This window comes from Callospermophilus lateralis, chromosome 13, assembly GCF_048772815.1.
Source record: "Callospermophilus lateralis isolate mCalLat2 chromosome 13, mCalLat2.hap1, whole genome shotgun sequence".
Lineage (NCBI taxonomy): Eukaryota > Metazoa > Chordata > Mammalia > Rodentia > Sciuridae > Callospermophilus > Callospermophilus lateralis.
This window is the reverse complement of record NC_135317.1, coordinates 15,331,794-15,350,357: the sequence shown is the minus strand read 5'-3', so window position 1 is coordinate 15,350,357 and position 18,564 is coordinate 15,331,794. Positions and strand designations below refer to the sequence as shown.

The 18,564-nt window shown below is 46.6% G+C and overlaps 1 protein-coding gene and 1 non-coding gene across 4 annotated transcripts in view; both read right to left on the bottom strand.

Moving 5' to 3' along the window:
• Positions 1–551: 551 nt before the first annotated feature.
• Edaradd (EDAR associated via death domain) overlaps positions 552–18,564 on the bottom strand; it is a 57,837-nt gene continuing 39,824 nt past the window's right edge. For all 3 annotated transcript variants that reach the window (XM_076831734.1, XM_076831735.1, XM_076831736.1), the window contains exons 5-6: positions 12,131–12,176; positions 552–2,170 (exon numbers count right to left, since the gene is read on the bottom strand). In XM_076831734.1, the coding sequence (XP_076687849.1) occupies positions 1,788–2,170; positions 12,131–12,176 (429 nt within the window). In that variant the 3' untranslated portion in view covers positions 552–1,787. The remainder of the gene's footprint in view (positions 2,171–12,130; positions 12,177–18,564) is intronic.
• On the bottom strand, positions 16,917–17,020 carry LOC143379788 (U6 spliceosomal RNA). The gene has a single exon (XR_013088564.1). It is a non-coding gene; the product is annotated as a U6 spliceosomal RNA (small nuclear RNA).

Genomic DNA, 18,564 nt, shown 5'->3' with positions numbered 1-18,564 from the left:
TGGGCTGAGGGGACCAGTTGGCTGGGAGCTGGGGTGAGGAAGAGCTTCCTGGAGGCATTGGCCAGGCAGGGCAGGCAGGGGTGGCAGGACACAAGGAGAGATAACCGCCCACTGAAATGTGGGGAGTTGGTGCCTCACGATGCGAAATAATCCCAACCTCTTTAGTTCCATTTTCCCCCAATGCCAAAAATGAATAACATGTTTTCCCACAGCTACGAAGTAAGAGCTTGTCATAGGTAGCTCAGCAAGAAGGTACTCATACATCAAATCAGATTCCCGGAAGACCAGAACCTCCCCCTAACTAGTTCTGTACAGAGCCAGGATCCTGACCAACAATACCCATTTAAAAAGCACCTTATCAACCACCAATTTACCAGAGATTCTATTTTTTAAAATCTGTTTTATTACTGGCTGTTACATTAACTACAACTAGTGATAAGTGACACATTTATCTGTAAATCTCACCAGGGAAATGAGCATGGTGTAATCAGCACTGAATCAGAAGGGATGAGTCAGTCTCTAGAAGATTTTGCTACTTAGAGTTTACATTTAGGGGGCAGCTGACTCTGCATATTAGCAACCTAACAAAAACCACCATAATTATTAGTGAAAATAAATAGTGGTTCAAAACTTTCTGCTGAGTTAATCCCAATCTTTCAGTGGTACTTTATCAGTCTTATTTACCATTTTCACTTATTTTATCAGGGACTAAACTGAACAGACTGCTTAACTTCCAGAGAACCAAATAGCACTGCCATGGGCCTGCCAACCAAACCAAGTCTTTGCCTTATTCTCTTTCCCCCCAAATCTAGAAAATCTGACCTCTCCCATTACAACCCTTTTTGTCCCCACATTTGCCCTTTCCCCAGATGATCAAATAAGGTCACTGAATATCCTTTAAGCCAAATTTTCTTCTGGTTTAAGGTTGGGTTTTCAACCTGCCCTCTCTCCTGGCAGGCCTCAGGGTGCCCCTCTTGGTCATCCTGTGAGGTGTCGGTGAGGCTCAGCGGGGAGCATCGCCAGTGAGCCCGGTGATTTTTATTATTGATTAATTAAGTTTCATCTCAGGGATGAAGTATTCAGACTTATGTAAAAGAAGATGAAGTCAATATTAATTTTATAAAGGTCATAGGTAACAAAAGGGCATTTTGAGTACAATTCATTTTCAAATACCATTCCTGTGGTACTTACAAACGCATGAATTTCTGCCCTCCCAGTAATCATCAGTTTGTGTGCTTCTTTTAAAAATACCAAAGCAAATGACATTATCGATAGTCCACATATCATAAAAATGCTTGGATAAAAATGACAGTAGCATAGGACCACATGCTACCGCATCTGTTCATTACCTAAGCACTTTATAACCCAAACAGTAATGAATGGACAGATGAGGTAACATCCTGTTGCTTCTTCCTCTGAGCTTTGAGTGCCCCAGCTCCAAGTGAGCCGGCGTGATGACCTGTGCGCGTCTAGACTGCTGGGTCTGGGACTGAAATCTTCAGCAGTATTCACAGAGAGGAACGTTTTATTTTCATCATGTCATGAACCCATTCTGACCCCTATGTGAGCCTACAAAATATTCTTTCTCAAGTCCAGATTCAAATATTAAATTAAAATAGATGTGCAAAAAGAAAGAAAGATCTGCCACCCAAACATAGCCTACCCCTCCACAGAACCACCAGCGTGGGGGAAAACCAGTGTCCACTGTTCCGTGTGCTCATCCAAGCTCTTAAAGAACAGGCTCACATTCTTCATGACCTGCGGATGTCCCAGCGTGCAGAGGAGCACTAGAAGTGTGCAGGGTGGTCTGCACGCCCCCGCCGGGGCCATTCCTCATCCACCCACCTGCGCAGCACCTTCTCCACGTCGGCCCTGTGATAGAGCCTGCACAGCTCCATCAGCTGGCCTACTGTCCTCTGGCTGTTGCGGAACAGGAACTCCAGGGTGGGGCTCTGGGGCCTCTGCTCCAGGAAGCACAGTTCATCATAGGACATGCCCCATTTGCTTGCAAAATTCCTCCAGTTCTTCACCGTTGGGTGACATGGATCCAGCTTTATCCTGATCACATCTAGCAAGTCCTGATCATTGAGCAAGTCACTGATGGTGGGGGCCCGGAGCGAGCAGGAAGAGCAAGTGCAGTCTTCCCTACAGGACTGGTCCTTAGTAACACCTGCAGGAAGAAACAGAGTTATACCGGAGGCCTGACCTTCACACTCGTTTCTCATCACCTTCATTTTCTCCTGACCTGTTGAAAGCATCAATCAGAGCACATAGCTTTTTCTTAGAAATAGTTCAGAACACTCATTTCTCAGTGTTCAACAACAGTGTTCTTCATCACAGCCAAAGACAAATTGTTTTACTGGAAGCAGTTGTAAGATTTTATAAAGTCAGTCTCCCTTTCTGTCCCATCGCCCAACTGTGGGACCACTGGCCAGACGGGCTCCCGAGGAGTAGGGGCTCTCAAGGGCAGAGCACTAGTCCAGTCCCCCTGGAACCCACCTACACTGTGAGTACCTCCACCCTTGCCCTCAAAGCTTCTTAACAGAAACACAGAGTGTCAGGTTGTGATGGATTGAACAGTTCTTTAAAAAAATGAAAACTGGAATATCCACTCCATATGCATATTTGAAAACAAGGGTAACTGAGAGTGCCAGACACAGACTTCAAATTTATGGCCACCTTATCATCCCTTCCTTTATCTATCTTTTCTTCACCAAGGGGCTCCCTTTGAAGGGGAGCCAAGTGCCTGGGGCATGTGCAGTGAGTTGAACAGGCAGAGGAGAGCTGGGCCTCCCCATGAGAGCACGCCCCCCGCAGAGGGAGGGAGGGCAGCCTCTCACATCTAGTCCTCCACCTCATTTCATCACCAGGCTCATGAGTGGGAGGAAGTCGGTGGGTAAGAGGTGCTGCCAAGTCATCTATGATAAAGTACTAAGCAGTGACTACACAACATGGCACACCAAGCAACTGAAATTCTGTCACACTGACTCATGAGTCCTTTGGATTTGGGTTTTAAGGGCTACTTAGAGATCACTGACTGGGAAGATTCCGGGAAAGTAATGATGTCCTTGTGTTACTCAGCTTTTTGTTGCTGTGACCAACATATCTGGTAAGAACAACTTAGAGGAGGAAGGAGTTACTTTGGCTCATGACTCAGAGGTTTCAACCCAGGGTCTGATGGCTCCACTGCTCTGGGCCTGAAGTGGGGCAGAACATCATGGTGGAAGAGTTGGTGGAGGAAAGCTGCTTGACTTGTGGAAGCTGGGAAGCAAAGAGGAAAGAGCAAGAGAAAAGATAACCCCTTCCAGTGACCTACTTCCTCCAAGAAGGTTCCACCTCCCAGTAGTCCATTCAGTCATCAAGGGACCAGTCCACTGATGAGGTCAGAGCCCTCATGATCCAACCACTTCCCAAAGCCCTACCTCTGTACACTGTTGCATTTCAACATGAGACTCTAGGGAACATTCCAGGCCCAAACCCTAACCTGATCTGCATATGCTATCACACTGGGCAGAGACCTTCCCAATTTAGGAAAGTGAAGTATCAGTATCAAAGTATCACTTTGTATCACTTTGGTCATTAAGTTGAGAACCAGCCATTCTGAGGCAAGTACAAATTCAAAGGCTAAAAAACAAGAGTCATGACAATTATACTCATATTCTTTGACCAAGGGATGTGACCTCTGGGAGTCCAGCTCAAGGAGACTGCTCAAGATATGTACATACATGAACATTTCCATGACACTGTTAGTCATATTATCAAGTTTTTTCTTTCTTTTCTTTTTTTGGGGGATGGGGGGGTGTAATTAAGGCTTGAATCCAGAAGTGCTTAACCACTGAGCAACATTCCCCAGCCCTTTTTATTTTTTATTTTGAGACAGGGTCTCACTAAGTTGCAAAGGGCCTTGCTAAATTGCTGAGGCTGGCTTTGAACTTGTGATCCTCCTGCCTCAGCCTCCCCAGTCACTGTGATCATAGGCAGCTCAATTTTTAAAAACATCTTAAATGCATAAGACTAGGGAACTAGTGATACATGACTGCATTCCTCGATGGAATATGACCTCAATAATCAAGAAGACTACACGGCAACCTAGAAAGTGCTTGACATGTTAAGCAAGAAATGTAAGATCTAAAAAACATGTACTCCAGGATCAGCACAAAGTATACAGACAAGGTGATATCACTATGGAAGGAGATGTGCAGAAATAATACCCATTGCCTCAACTTGGCAGGATGTTTCTATGTTTCAAACTTTCTCTGGCATACTTTGTGCTTCTGTAATGATTAAATGACATGTCAGCATGGAGAGGACTCCTTAGTAGAGCATCCCCTCTCCTGGCCACACTGTGGCCCTAACCCTGAGCCTACACTTCCCACCTTGTCTGGGACTCATTTCATCTAGTATTCTTTCTTTCTCCTTATCTTCAGCCACATTCTCTCTCCTTCATCTACAAATATGTACAGGTGTCCTCTACCCTAAAAAATAAGAACCTCAAGCTACCATCCTCTGGTTTCATAACATTCTGAAGCCACTTTCTCTTTTTCTTCTTTTATTCACTGTTGAACTGCTAGCACAAATATGCAAAACTTGTGGCCTCCTGGTTGCCTCATGTTCTTAATGGTCCTCTTCTTTGGCTTTGAGTCCATCTGACCCAGCCTAGATCCTGCCAAACCTTGTGAAGACTGGACCCAGTTCCCTGCATCCCACTTTCTGGCCAGAGACCAGTTCTGATCAGGTAGGAAAATCTGGCTCTATACTTGACTCTGTAGATGCCCTGGGCCTCCTGCTGCTACTGCCTCCATGCTGTCAGCTCTGTGAAGGCCAGCTCTGGAGCCAGGCCTGAGACTCCTCTGCCCCTGTGGATGCTGTATGTCACACGGCAGGGCTCATCCTCCCTGTGGGTCCCTTCTAGAAGATGATCGAGCCCCATCATGTCCTAGCCGTGTTCTCCTTCTGCTTGATGTGCCAAGACCCCCGCCGGTTTCTGTGGACCCTGAGGAGCTTCCAGGAGGTGCTCAGGTCCCATTCCTGTCCCGCAGCCTTCCCCTTCCACACCCTCTCCATTTGGTGATCTCCACTCCAACGGCTGCTTACAAGACTCTCCCACCAGGCCTCAGGCCCTTCCTTTTGCATCCTTTTGGGACTGATGCAGCCCTTGGCAGACAGCACATGCCTAACCACTGTTTTTACCACAGAGGGGAACGAACGCGTGTGAACTCTCCCAGCTCCAGATCTAAATGCTGAGAGCTCCTCCTGGTGCCCAGAGGATGCCAACTCAATGCACCAAACCAGTACTTAAAATCTGCCCCCAAGCACCCAAATGCCCGATTGCTCTGTGCACACCTCCAGGTCCCTGGAGTCCTGGCAGACTTTTCACCACATCTTCCACTGCCAAGCCCCGGCTGTCCGCTCCGTGCTATTCTTCCCATTTCATCCCTGAGGCTGTCCAAACCAAACCACTCGGTTCCCTATGTTTTGTTTTTTAAAGCTAATATAATCACAATATAGAAAAATTGGAAAATATGTATAATTATGGACTTTGAGAAACTATTGAACACTTGGGTTTTTCCAGATTTTCACAACTGAGCAGTGGTGCAATGCAGACCTTTCATTGTGCATGTTTGACCACAGCAATAGGATCATGGGGTCAGAAGTATGGGTCTCCTAAGGCCGCAGATGCACCTACCCAGGGTCCCTCTCCAGAGGCAAAGCTTGGGCCAGTTTACATCCTAATCCAAGCAGTTAGGGTTCATCTTGCTCACCTTCAGCACCCGATTCTAGTTCTAAACATCTCCCCAGTTTCATAGGTTAAAAGATCCACTCATGTTTTGTTTCTGTGCTTTCAATAACATAAGTGCCAGAGTATTTACTGAGTTGGCCAATATGAGGGAATTTAAAGCTGTCCTTTAAAATCACAGACTGGAGTTACCTCTCTGGATTACTTAAACAGGGAAACAAGTATTTTTTCAAATACACTTTGTCCTGCTATACTTTAATAGCATGTACTAATATATGTAAGAGGGCAAATGGGGTGAGGTCTTGGGGAAAGCAGAGAAAGATTCAGGATCAAAGAAATCTTCATCAGAAATGGGGAAGATTAAATGATCACTTGATGCCTTTCCAATGACAAGCACTGAGTGGACCTTAGCCACTGGTATATGATGGTCACTGAATAATGAGAAATGGGCCCTTCCTCGAAATTCAAAATTCATTTACTAAATGAACATATGAATGAATGAGAACTGTATTTCTCCATGGGGGATAAGGTAGACTGTGCTGTATGAATTTTAGAAACTAATGAGGGAAAGGAAGAGGCATACAGCTGGTATCTACTAACAGTTAATAAGGACTGGGGGAAAACAGTATTTAGAACGCATCTTAAAATACAAAAAGGTGAGTCACTTCTAGATATGGAGAAGAGAGTGTTATTGAAATTTTAAAATTTTCTATAAAAGCTCATTTAGATTCTCTAGGGGCTGGGGCTGGGTCCGTGGTAGAGTGCTTGCCTCGCATGTGTGAGGCACTGGGTTCGATCCTCAGCACCACATTAAAAAATAAACAAATAGGTTCTCTAAACATTAGGGTCCTCATTTGCCATGTGTGGACACCTGACAACTGTTTTCACCGACCTAAAGCAAAGGTGAGATACACTGTTAACTAGTGACAACTGCTTATGTGAAAAGCCAAACCCCGGAGACCCGCTGTCTCTCAACTGGTTGGCTCGTGCTAAGAAACACTGTCAGGGCAGGAAGGGCCTGCAGTAACCACCCTTTACCAGGGTCTGCTGTGCACCAGCTCTGTGCAGAGAACTCGTCCTGAACAATCCTGGAGCCTGGGTCTCTGAAGGGTGGAGTGCCTCAAATTCCTGCAATCTAACTGCCCAGAGGCTTGGCTTCTTGGGGCAAGCGCGGCATCTATGGATTTCAGATTGGTCCTCTGTGAAATGCAGATGAAGTGATTCCTGTAGCTCATAAGATCAATGGTGAGATCAATGATGAGAAAGCATTTTTGTCATTTAATGATGCTAAGTTTTCATTAAAAAAAATTTTTTTTACTTGTACTTGGACACAATACCTTTATTTATTTATTATTTGTATGTGGTGCTGAGGATCAAACCAGTGCCTCACATGTGCTAAGTAAGCACTCTACCACTGAGCCACAAGCCCAGCCCCTAAGCTTTCATTTCTTGAGTAGACAGCAGAAGGAGTCCTCACACTGTCTCTCAGCTCCCTTTTCTACTGCACTTTGCCCACTCCTGTCCCAGAGCAGGAAGCCTTTGCACTGCAAGTTCCTTTTGCATGGTCCTTCTCCTTCTCATCTCACATGGCAGCTCCATGGCATTGTTTGGGTCTTGTGCCCCTTCTTAGCACAGCAGCAGTACCCACTGCCAGGCACAACCCTGCTATCCTTGTTCACCTTCTGCAAGGCCCCTACCACCATCTGACATTACCACTGGTTCCTTGTTTACTATCTGTCTCAGTTAGAACATAAGCTCCAAGAGGAAGAGGACTTTGATTTCTGATGTCCCTGTTGCTTGCTGGGCACATAGTAGGTGCTCAATAAATAGCTATTGAATAAAAAATGTGACATAATTAAATGAATTAAAAGTGTAACATAAAGAAAAAATCCAATCAGAAACTTTGCGCGGTCATGAAGCACTATTAAGAAATTTTCAAACCAACAGACGCCTATTTATTTTAGTGTTAACTTAGCATATACACAGAGGAGAAGGGAATCACTGTGTACCTGCAGATTACCTGCACGAGCCTCCTGGGCACAGGCATGCACAGGCGCGCAACTTTGGACGGTCCTGAGCATGCTGAACCCGAGTCTCGCTCTCTGACCAGAGAGAACAACACCTTCTCATGAACTGGTTGTGGGATTAAAGGAGGTAATCCATTAAAGCCCTGGCCCAGCACATGGCAAGCAAGGAACAACAGAGAGCCAGAGAGCCGCGGGTGAGGAATAATAACCCACAGCCTTTGAAAAGCAGTTAGTTATCAACTCTGGTTGGGGGATAAAACCCACCAACTCCCTCAACCCCCTGGGGGAAATTTACAAAATCCTGATGTCTGGCCCCACCTGCCAAGATCCTCAGTTAATTAGTCTGGGGTGCAGGCATGGGAGCTTCTAAAGTGCCGCCAGGGTTGAAAACCCTTGTCTCAAAGATCCTCCAAAGTGTGTGTTTGGTTAGGAGAGCCTGCCAGAATTAGACCCTGGGATTACAGCCACTTCTCTTTGAGAGACCCCATGTCCTTGGAGATATGCAGGGCATGGGGTGTGCATCAGTGGTCCCAGCTACTTGGGAGGCTGAGAAAGGAGGACCACTCAATCCAGGGGTTCAAGACCAGCCTGAACAGGTTGGGGATGGAGCTCAGGGATGGAGCACTGCCTACCATGCACCATGTCCTGAGAGCGGCCCCTGGGGGAGGGAGGAAACCTGAACAACATAGTGTCCCTTGGGAAGGAGGGCAGGGAGAGAGAGGAGGGAGGACCTCAGGTTCCACACTCAGTGACAGATAACAGGGACGGCCTTCCCTGGGAGCATTCCCTCCGTTCCCCTCCCCTGACTCTTCACCCTTTCTCATATCTATATTTTTACATCATACTTTGAAGAAGAGTGTAAGAGCCAAGTATGCTCATCCACAGGGAGGTCAAGGTCATTTAGAACAGTAAGAAACAGTTAGTGTCCAATAGTGGAACTCTTACCTTTGGGGCTGGCAGGCTGTAAATGCCAGTCAATTAACATTTAACTGTGGATTGGAACAAGGTCCAAAATTCACAAAGGTCATGATTCGTTGAGCCTAGAAGTAGCTTCAGTCAGGATATTGGCAGTGGATCACACGTGGACTTAATGGTCTCCCTGCAGAGGAGGCGCCCTTTTATCTCGCACACTCTGGCGTCTCGGGAGCTCTTACTGCGTTGGCGTTTCCCTCCCATTCTCCGGGACCCCGTTAGCTCCTGGCTGCATTGTAATGATGCTCCCCAGGAGTTGGTTCAACAAACAGTAAAAATTTTATATTTGCCACTTTATAGATAGCAAAGTATTGTGGTTCTGAAATAAAATAACCCTATTCTAGCTGTCTATAAATTATCAGCGTTGCAGTCTGTGAAATACCAAGAGGTGTCCAAGGAGTCTCCCACTTCTGTTGTGATGCTTACTAAGGGTGCAAATCATGCCTTTTTCTGCATGTGGTTTCACATATGGTTACTATTAAAATGCCAGTTCTGGCTTTGATGATCATTGGATTGGGGCGTGCACACACCACAGTATTTGTTAGGTTAGTTTTATGGTATGAGCTGGAAGTGATGAGTAATTATTTTTATCTACCAAGAAATGGACTCAAGGGCATTTGGTGGGTGTTTGATCTCTGCACCAAAGGAGAAATCAACATGATTTCATTATTCTTTCCTTAAGGAGACATCAAGTTGGCGGCAGCATGGGAGGGTCTCATGGACAAATTGGGTGGATACTGGCAAATAAATCACACTGGACCTCAATTCTGTCTTCAAGCTGTGTGAAAAAAAAATAAGCTCTTCTATAGTAAAGGACCTGAGTTAAAATTTGTGTAGATTTTTACATGAATTTGAATCATGTGATTCTGAAGAGATGAGAAACAGCAAATATACAAGTGTCACTTCACAAACCTAATTTGAAAAAAATCACCATCTACTCTGCATTCAGTTCTATGGGGAGGTTATTTAGGGTAGCAAGTGCCAGATTAATTGAGGTCACCAGAAAGTCATCCTTGAAAAACTGGCGATGGGTACCAAAGCGTCAGGGCATGTGTCCTATCACTGCTCCTCAAAGGGCATGAACAACTAGGGTTTTTGTCAATTGTTGCTTCATATTTTAAACCCGGGAGTGATGCTTCAGTTTACTGGGCACACTGGGGAAATGAAGTCTTCCAATTTGGGGAACATTTTGCATATTATATAATGGAGGCTTATTGCTTTCATGCCCACATGTTTTCCTTTAGCATATTTGAGTGACAGCACTGTAAAACTCTCGGGCCTCCATTAGCAGGGTCAGCTGAATGGTCACTGCTGCTGCTCTAGCCATGGTATCCGTAGCAATGCCTTACTTGGGGGCCTGCCGGGTGCTGGCTTCTGTCTTCACTTGCTTTTCCAGTGGTAACTGGTTCTACACTGCATCTTCTCTCTTTCCTTGATGACCATCTGTTGCTATCATTCGTCACTCCTGTCTAGTCCCTCGTTCCACCCCAGTGCCCTCCACCCTGCCCATGTCCCTCCCCTAAGGACTTCAAAGGGCAAGAATTAAATAAAAGCCAGACCTGGGTTAAGACCAGTGGCCTTGTCCATGGAAAGTAGCAAGCTTTTGTGAAAAATGCCTCAGATACTGACTTCTGGGGGGTTGGGGTAGACTTCTGGGGGGTTGGGGTAGGCTCTGTTCCAGCTGAAGACTCTGAGAGAGGAGAAGTCTCAACCTCACCCTCTCTCAGGACGCTCAGCACTCAATGGCTGACTATACAGGGATGCATTTTGCAGGCCCCAGAGGCAGCCTGCTGCCCAGACCTTGAATCCCATTTACTCCTGGGTGATCCTGTGATGCTTCCAACCACTTTTGTATAATAAGAAAATAATAGGGCCTTATGTGCAGGGCTATCATTCACATTAGTGCCTGGTACATGGAAGGTGCCCAATTAGTACTTTTAAGTACCATAGAATAAAATAAATCTCTCTTAAGGTACAACCCTCATTCAAACACAAAATTTGCAGATCTGCTTTTGCCAGCTTGCATGAAGAGCAAAGCTACTAAATCCATATTTCTCACTTATCTGTTTTTGGAAAACAAGATTAACAAGAAAACAAGCGGGCAGGACACTATGGGAGGGGAGAGACCTCGACTTGAATCACACAGTTCCTGCTCCCAAGAGCACCACAGGCAGCCCACCGCACACCATTGTGTTACTCGCTGTTGTGGTGAGAAGTTCAGCCTCCCTGAAAGGCTCCTGTTTCATTCTGAGACGACCACAGCTTGATTAAAGTTTATCTATTCATTAAGAATGACCCTGACTCATAAAAGAACTTGATAGCTATTCCTAAACAAATGCTTATTCATTTTTATTTTAGCTAACATGTCAGTGTGGAGGATGTTAGTCCTTTAAAAGTTTAAATATATATATTTTAATTAGAAAAGAATAATATGTCCTGGGGATAGATGGGCTCAGTGGCAGTGCACTTGCCTAGTGTGCCTGAGGCCCAGGGTCCAATCCCTACCACAGGAAGAAAAGGGGGGACAACCTTTAAAGTGTCTTAGGCTAGAGACACAAAAGCAGAAAAGGAGAAGGAACGGGGACAACTAGTGACCTAATGCTGTAAACTCATTTGGCTGCTGCTACTGGAGGAGGAGAGGGAATGGAGGTGGCTGTAGCCCAATGGGTACCTCCCATCTCATGGGTGGGGGAGGGCGGGTATGCGGGAATGCTGATTTGTCTTAAGCCTGTCCAATTCAGAACCTGCTGTCCCCTTCTGAAGCAAAGGAGGGTTAGCTTGGAGAAAACACTCCTCGGAAGACTTGAGAGGTTTTGTTAGGATGCCTTTCCCAGCAGTTTGCCACGGCATGGAGAGTCGCTCTGCTCTGCAGTACAGATTTTAAAAGTCTACGACAGGCTTTCCCTCTCTCCAAACCCTTGCCCTTTTCCTTTCCAACCCGGGCCCTGCAGAAGGGTTCCTGCAAAGAAGGGAGGCCGAGAAGATGGGCCATTCTGCCACCAACAAGGTGTTGAACCAAGAATTCACCAGCAACATTCACAGCGTGTCCATGGTGTGGCCTTCAAGAAGCGAGCCTCTCAGCACTCAGAGGCCGGGAGATTTCCTTGGAGGAGACAGGGACTACAGATGGGTGCACTGGTACTGGGCCCCACAGAGCTGCTTGACCTAGAGGAACCAAGGCCGTCCTGTACTGTACCTGTGTGCAGTTGTCCAGAGGACAGTGAGGACAGAGCAGGGCCAACAAGCCCTGTCATTGTGCTTGTTACTGCTCTCAAAATGCCGTGATGGTCAAAGTTATCAAGCCACACACACAACAGTTCATGACAGACACATTCTCAACTGAGCCACGCTAGCTGTTGCTGCAGCCCCGGTGGCTTTACGGCGGATCATGTACCTGAAAGGGGTTCTCCAGTGCTGTCCGGAAGGCCATTTTCTTCTCCCTAAAAACCAAAAAGTGACTGTCATTAAAATCACGAGCACACGTGAACAGCGCTATCGTCAACTTTCCTCTTCAGTTGAATTTATACCAAGACTTATGAACGAGATGGATGTTTAGAAGGGCACTTCAATGGGATATAGGGGTGCGGAGAGCTGAGCTGTGCGACTCCCTCTGATTAATCTTCTCAAGGGAGCAGCTTTTGTTTATTTGCTCCCTGGCTGAGTCCCAGTGCCCAGAACAGAGCTTCCGGAGGAAAGCTGTTTAAGTGTTCATCAGATGCATTAAGGTCCTGTTTAAAACAAATGATGATGCACGTAATGATGTGCTACCTTTTAATTTTTACTTCATATTATGACTATTTCCCTTTCTGCTTTGTGATGGGCTGGATTTTGCCTAGATTACAATTCTTTTATCTATTATATCGATTTTTAAGGTATCTATTGCAAAGCAGCTGAAATGAACTGGGAAAAAGCAGTGTCTAGGTCCTTGGAGGGTGACGGCACTTCTGCCCGTCCAACTGGGGTTCCTGCTTACAACTAAGGCCATGCCATGTGCACCTGGCAGGAGGGACCTGCTGGGATCTTCCTGGAGCAGCGTGTGTCTTCCATGGTGAGGCCCATCCCAGCACACCTCCTTTTCTGTGACTGCACCTTCATGCACCTGAAGCCTCCCTGGCAGCCAGTGTGGCCCCATCCATGCTATAGAGAGGCAGCACTGGGTAGCCTCCATCCATCCTGTGGTCAGGGCTGCTGGATTGGCACAGCCTGATGGGGCCTCTAATCCTCAGGTCTCTGAGAACTTTGCTCTTAAGGAAGTGCTAACTCCACAGTGTCATGAACTCTTTTTTTTTCTTCATCTCTGCCTCCCACCAAGCCCCCTCCCCCTTCCTCTGGCTCAGCAGTGTGGTCACATTTATCTAACCTCCCCGCCCGCCCCATTTCCACGCCTTACTAGCTGAGAATTTCCCCCAGGGAGTCTACACAGTTCTCACTCTGGTGTGAGTCCTCTTCCTGCACTCACTGTCACAGTGGAAACAACAACAAAAGCAATGCTTATCACAATTCATAAAAATTCTTTAAAAAAATTCACTTGAGATTGTACTTTGTTCTCACATTTCCCTCACTCAGGGAGGTAAGTGTGTGAGAGAGAAATAGAGAGAGAGGAAGCAGCACAAGAGTCCTTTGCAGGAACAGAAGTGTCTCTTTGCACAATTGTGTACATTCACAACCTCAGGAGGCCCAATGCCAGGGATTGTTCCCGGGGACCTGGCTCTCCTGTGTGCGCTCCAGCAGGCTGGGCAGGTCTGCTCACGCTCTCCTCAGCACCGGCAGCTCTGACTCCTGCCCTGGAACCTGGGCTGTGGGAACGGGAACTTCAGGTCACGTGCAGACACACAGATGTTAGAACTTGACAGTTTAAATGGTATGAGGTCCCTGCTAAAACACAATGTTTTCCAGAAGTGAAAGCTACATTACAATGCATGTTTGCCTTGATTTTTCGTAATCCAGAGAGAACTTTTCTGAAGTCAGTGTTTGGCCACAGCCATCCCTGTGATATACACAAGGAACATGGCCGAGGAGGGTTGTGAAGGGTGATGAGGACAGGATTTAGATCGACATCTAGACCCTGTTCTCGGCTCTGATTATTAGGTTGTGCCACTTCAGAGGTTAGTTGTCAAAAGTAATAGCTGCATCTTGCCAAATCCACAGCGATGCCTCATTCTCCACCCCGGGTTAATCACGAGCACTCACATCAGTCACCAAGCATCGGTCGAGATGTTCAAGTCCCTTGTTGGAACCATACTCCAAGGTAAGGACCTGGGCCCTGCCCTCAAGGGAGGCACGGGCGCCACCAGAGAAGAGGTTTCTGCCAGCTGAAGTATCGGAGGCTGTCTCTGGGGCGCAGAGGTGTCTGAGAAGGGGCCTGCTGGGGCAGGGCCAAGGAGGTGGAAAGAGGAACAGGATTTGGAGAGGTCGTGGACAACACAGGAAGTTAGTCTCCCTCTCGTCTGAAATGCTGGTGGGGTTTCTTGGAGAAGCCCAGACAGAAGGTGGAAATAGGGTGTTGAGGTGGTCATGGGAGAAAAGACTGGCAGTGGAGAGCAGGCTGGGTGGGCACGAGCCAAGGGCACTGAAGAGCCTACGTTTGGGTGGCAGAGGCAGAAATGAGGAGAAAGGTCAGACAAAGGACAAGAAGCAGGAGGTGACAGCTGGATGTTGCCAAAACCAGTGCAGGAAGGCCCCAGGTTCTGAAGGTCAGGAGCAGACAAGACTTGGAGGTGGGGAGTGGTGCCCAGTGCCCAAGAGAGCAGTACCTGCAGAGGGCAGAGGGAAGGCAGCCTTCCCCAAGGATCAGGGAGGCCGGGAGAGCTGCCCACAGCCACACAGCCCTTCAGCCTGCCCAGGCCTCGGCTTAGATGGCACTTCCTTAGGTGCCTTCTCCCACCCCCAGTCTGGGTTTGTGCCTGGGTGTCCCCCAAGTACCTCGTCGAACTGTGCTTTGGGGCTAGCACAGGTCTGAGCCAGTTAACACCCATATTTGTGGAGGGAGGGAGGGCCGAGGTCACCAGCAGATGCTGTCGGCACTGTCCAGGCCAGGGTACGGGCTGCAGTTCAACACGGTGCTCCCTGCCCTTCCTATCCTGCCACCCTGCCCTAGGGCCTCATCTCCACAAGTCCCCTACGGTCCCACTGTATTCCTGTCCACACACCTGCTGGCTAGTTCTTTCTGCCAGTGAGGGTCACTGGCCAATCCTCAGCTCTCCCAGGCTGGCTCTGAATGGATCTGAAGGCTGAGGCAGGAGGGTTCAAGGCCAGCCTCAGTAACTGAGCAAGGTCCTAAGCAACTAAGTTATCTAAAGGGAAGGCGGGGTCCTCTGCAGGGCCACATGGCCTGGTGAGATGCTCAAACACTGTCCAGGATGTCAGAGGGACTCTGTGAGTGGCATTTGCACATGGGAAAGAAGAGGGGAGAGCTACACTTGCAAATTACAGTAATCTGTGATTTTAAATGTGCATAAATTAATTTAAATCAAATAAGCATTGGCATGGATCGAATATGGTTTGTCCCCAAGGATTCATGTGCTAGAAGCTTGGGTCCCCAGTATGGCAATGTTGAGAAGTGGTGGGACCAGTGGAAGTCGTTAGGGTACTAGGACCCTGCTCAGAGGGATTAAGTTAGTTCTCTGAGACCCTGGTTATAGTCTCTTGAGGGGGGTTGTTATAAAAGAGTCCCCCAGCTCTCTGGCTTCCTGTCTTGCCATGTGATCTTCCCTCTCTCATGTACTCTGCCAGGATACTATGAGGCCCTTCTAGTTTCTTGGAACAAGGGAACCATCCAACCTTGGACTTTCAGCCTCTAAAACTGTTGACAACATATACCTCTTTTCTTTATAAAGTACCTAGTGTCAGGAATTTATTATAGCGATTAGAAACAGACTAATACTCATATGCATTTGGAAAGATCGTCTACCACCCTGAAACATGTTAACTTTTCTCAACTCTAGCTGGGAAGAGATTCTCATTTAATTGGTGTATTGTGGGACCCAGGTAAGGGTTATTTTTTAAAAATCATAATAAGTTTTAATGTACTGCAGGGTTGAACACCAATATTTTATATATTGAAATAGGCTAAGAAAAACCCCTTTTACAAAACCTTCTCATTGTGGATATTACAGAATTATTTTAGTACTGGGCAAAATGTGTTAACTACTACCAAGAATTCTTTCAACAGAGAGAAAATTGGCAAGGTTTCAGGAATTTTGTCCTCTGTTTGGTTTATAAGCTGATAGGTCCCGTTTTTAATCAGGGAGCTGAGAACTCTGTGTGCTGTAGAACAGCTGCCTGTAAAGATTTACACTAAGATTTCACACCAGACTCTAAGCAGAGAAAGTCTGGGGCTCAGAGCATGGCCTGGGAAAGACTCTCAACTCAGAGCTCAACATGTAGCCCACCTGGGGATGGAATGTCATGATTGGGTACTGACATTAATAGGGAAGTTCTGTTAAATAAGATTCACAGGAGGCCATTGATTTGAACTGCACTCTTACACTAGGCCCTAACCAACCAACCCAAAATGGAACCACTCATGCCAGGAACCCACATCACCAAAGTAAAACCTAAGCTCCCAAGATCCGACTTCCTCTAGAACCAGAAGAGAGATGTCCAAACAGGCCAGTAAAAAAAAAAAAAAAAAAAAAAGACACAAGATTTGCAAGAACTGATCCAAAGTCCACCTGAGCTGGCAGATAAGGGAGTCCGTTCTGCTCCAACCCCAACAAGGAAAGTGATCTGAGATAACCTCATGTCAACCCATTCACCTTTTGCACTGTGCTATTCCCTTCTTCCTGCTCAAGCTGCCTTTAAAAAACCGAATTCTCTGCCATGCCCATTGGAGCGCCTCTGTTTTGCAGACTGAATGCTTCCCAGTTCATGAACCAACTATAAAAGCCAATTAGGGTCTGGGGGCATTGCTCAGTGGCAGAGCGATTCCCTTGCATGTGTTGAGGGGCAAGGAAGGCCCTGGGTTTGACCCCTAGCACGACCAAACTAAAATGCTAAAAAGATCTTTCAAACAAAACACATTGAGATTTTGGTCTTTGCTGGTTCCCATGGGTACTCAAAAGCTAGTTTTCTACAAAACGTATCTTTCAGGATAGTCCAGTTTGGTCTTTAAATATGTATGCTTAGGCTAATTAATAAAGAGTTCATTTTTTTGTTCTCTATTTTTTTCCTTAACCTCTTTGAATAAGGAATGCTTCATGACCCGTGTGTCATCCTGTGCAGGGGCCACACCAATCGTCTCTGTATCGGTCCAATTCCAGTATACGAGCTGCCGAAGGAGCACTAAAGAGCCCGTCTTTATCATTCTGCAATCTGAGGGGAAAAGAACTGAATGTGAAAGCACACCTTAGGTTGCTTAAACTGACAGAGCCAAACCTGGCTGGAGCCACTATGGACACCAAAATCAATCTGTCACTGCCCACTGGCAATGGCAACCTCCACTACGGTTCAAGAACCTGAAAAGGGGCTGCGGTGTGGCTCAGTGGCAGAGCGCTTGCCTTGCATGTGGGAGGCACTGGGTTCGATCCTCAGCACCACATAAAAATAAATAAAAGTATGTGTCCATCTAAAACTAAAAATATATATATTAAAAAAAAGAACCTGAAAAGATTCTAAAACGAAGCTTTTCTAACAAGGGTTTAGACTATGCAAAACCTTCTTGTGTCACCTGGCCATTGAAAGCCAAGTAGCTTTTAGTGGTGAGAATTCCCAAGGCAGACCCATTACCTGTGTGACTCTGCCGAACAGTTACCAAACTCCACCTCGAAATACTCCTACTACACTGTGAACCACCTCCTAAGAAAACCAGTTTATACTCAGTTATTTTTCTGCAAATCAATTGCTATAATTGCAACAACAATATCCATTTTTACTTTTTGTTGAAATATACCTATAGAAAAATGGACATGTGTTCACTTATCTGAAAGTATATTCAGGAAACTGGCTTTCAGAAATGTAGTTAATTTGAGATACATTTACTGAGCACCTACTCAGTGTAAGAAACATTCTCAGCCCTGGTATGTAGAGACTGAGGCCTGCTGCCTCAAGATTGAAATCGAGGAATGGAACAAAGACATTCATGAATACTGATATCACAGGAACCAAGTGTTGAAGGGCACACACAGAATAAAGACGGCACAAAGGTGGGCAGGGAGTCAGGGGAGACCTTGGGGTTGGGGCGTTCCACCGAGGATGAAGAACTAAATGGGAAGAACACACATCTGAGAGCTCTGACAGGTCACTGGGCATGTTTAGCTCTTTCCTCCAGCAGGAGTTGAAGTGGGGGTCAAGGACCACAGCGACTCTGCCATCCAGCAGGGCACGCTTGGGTGTAAGTTCACACCTCTGCTATGGTTCAAAGATGAAATATCAACAGGCTTTCCCTTTGTGTGTGAAGCACACTCAATCACTGTTCAGAAATGTCACAAATTTTGTGCAGGAGATTCTGGTCTGTACATGAACATGGGGGTAGACCACGGGGTGCGGTACTGCAGAGGCAGAGCTTTCGCAGGTGTCTGTTCCTTTCCCAAACCCTGGCGACAGGAGGCAAGTGATGCCAGGCGCAGGGGTGATGGAAGGCGGTGTCAATACTCTCCCTGCTCTGCACTTTTCCTGTGGTGTTATCACGTTCTGGCTGAAGAGAGCCTCCTGGTGCCATGCGTCACTGTATGAAAAGCGCTCTGAGCCTTAATACCATGGGTGGTTTATTCTAAGACTTTATTTTTAATTTGAAAAACTACTCAAAATCATGCTTTTTTTTTTTTTTTTTTTTTTTTGGTACTGGGGATTGAACTCAGGCACACTCGACCACTGAGCCACATCCCCAGC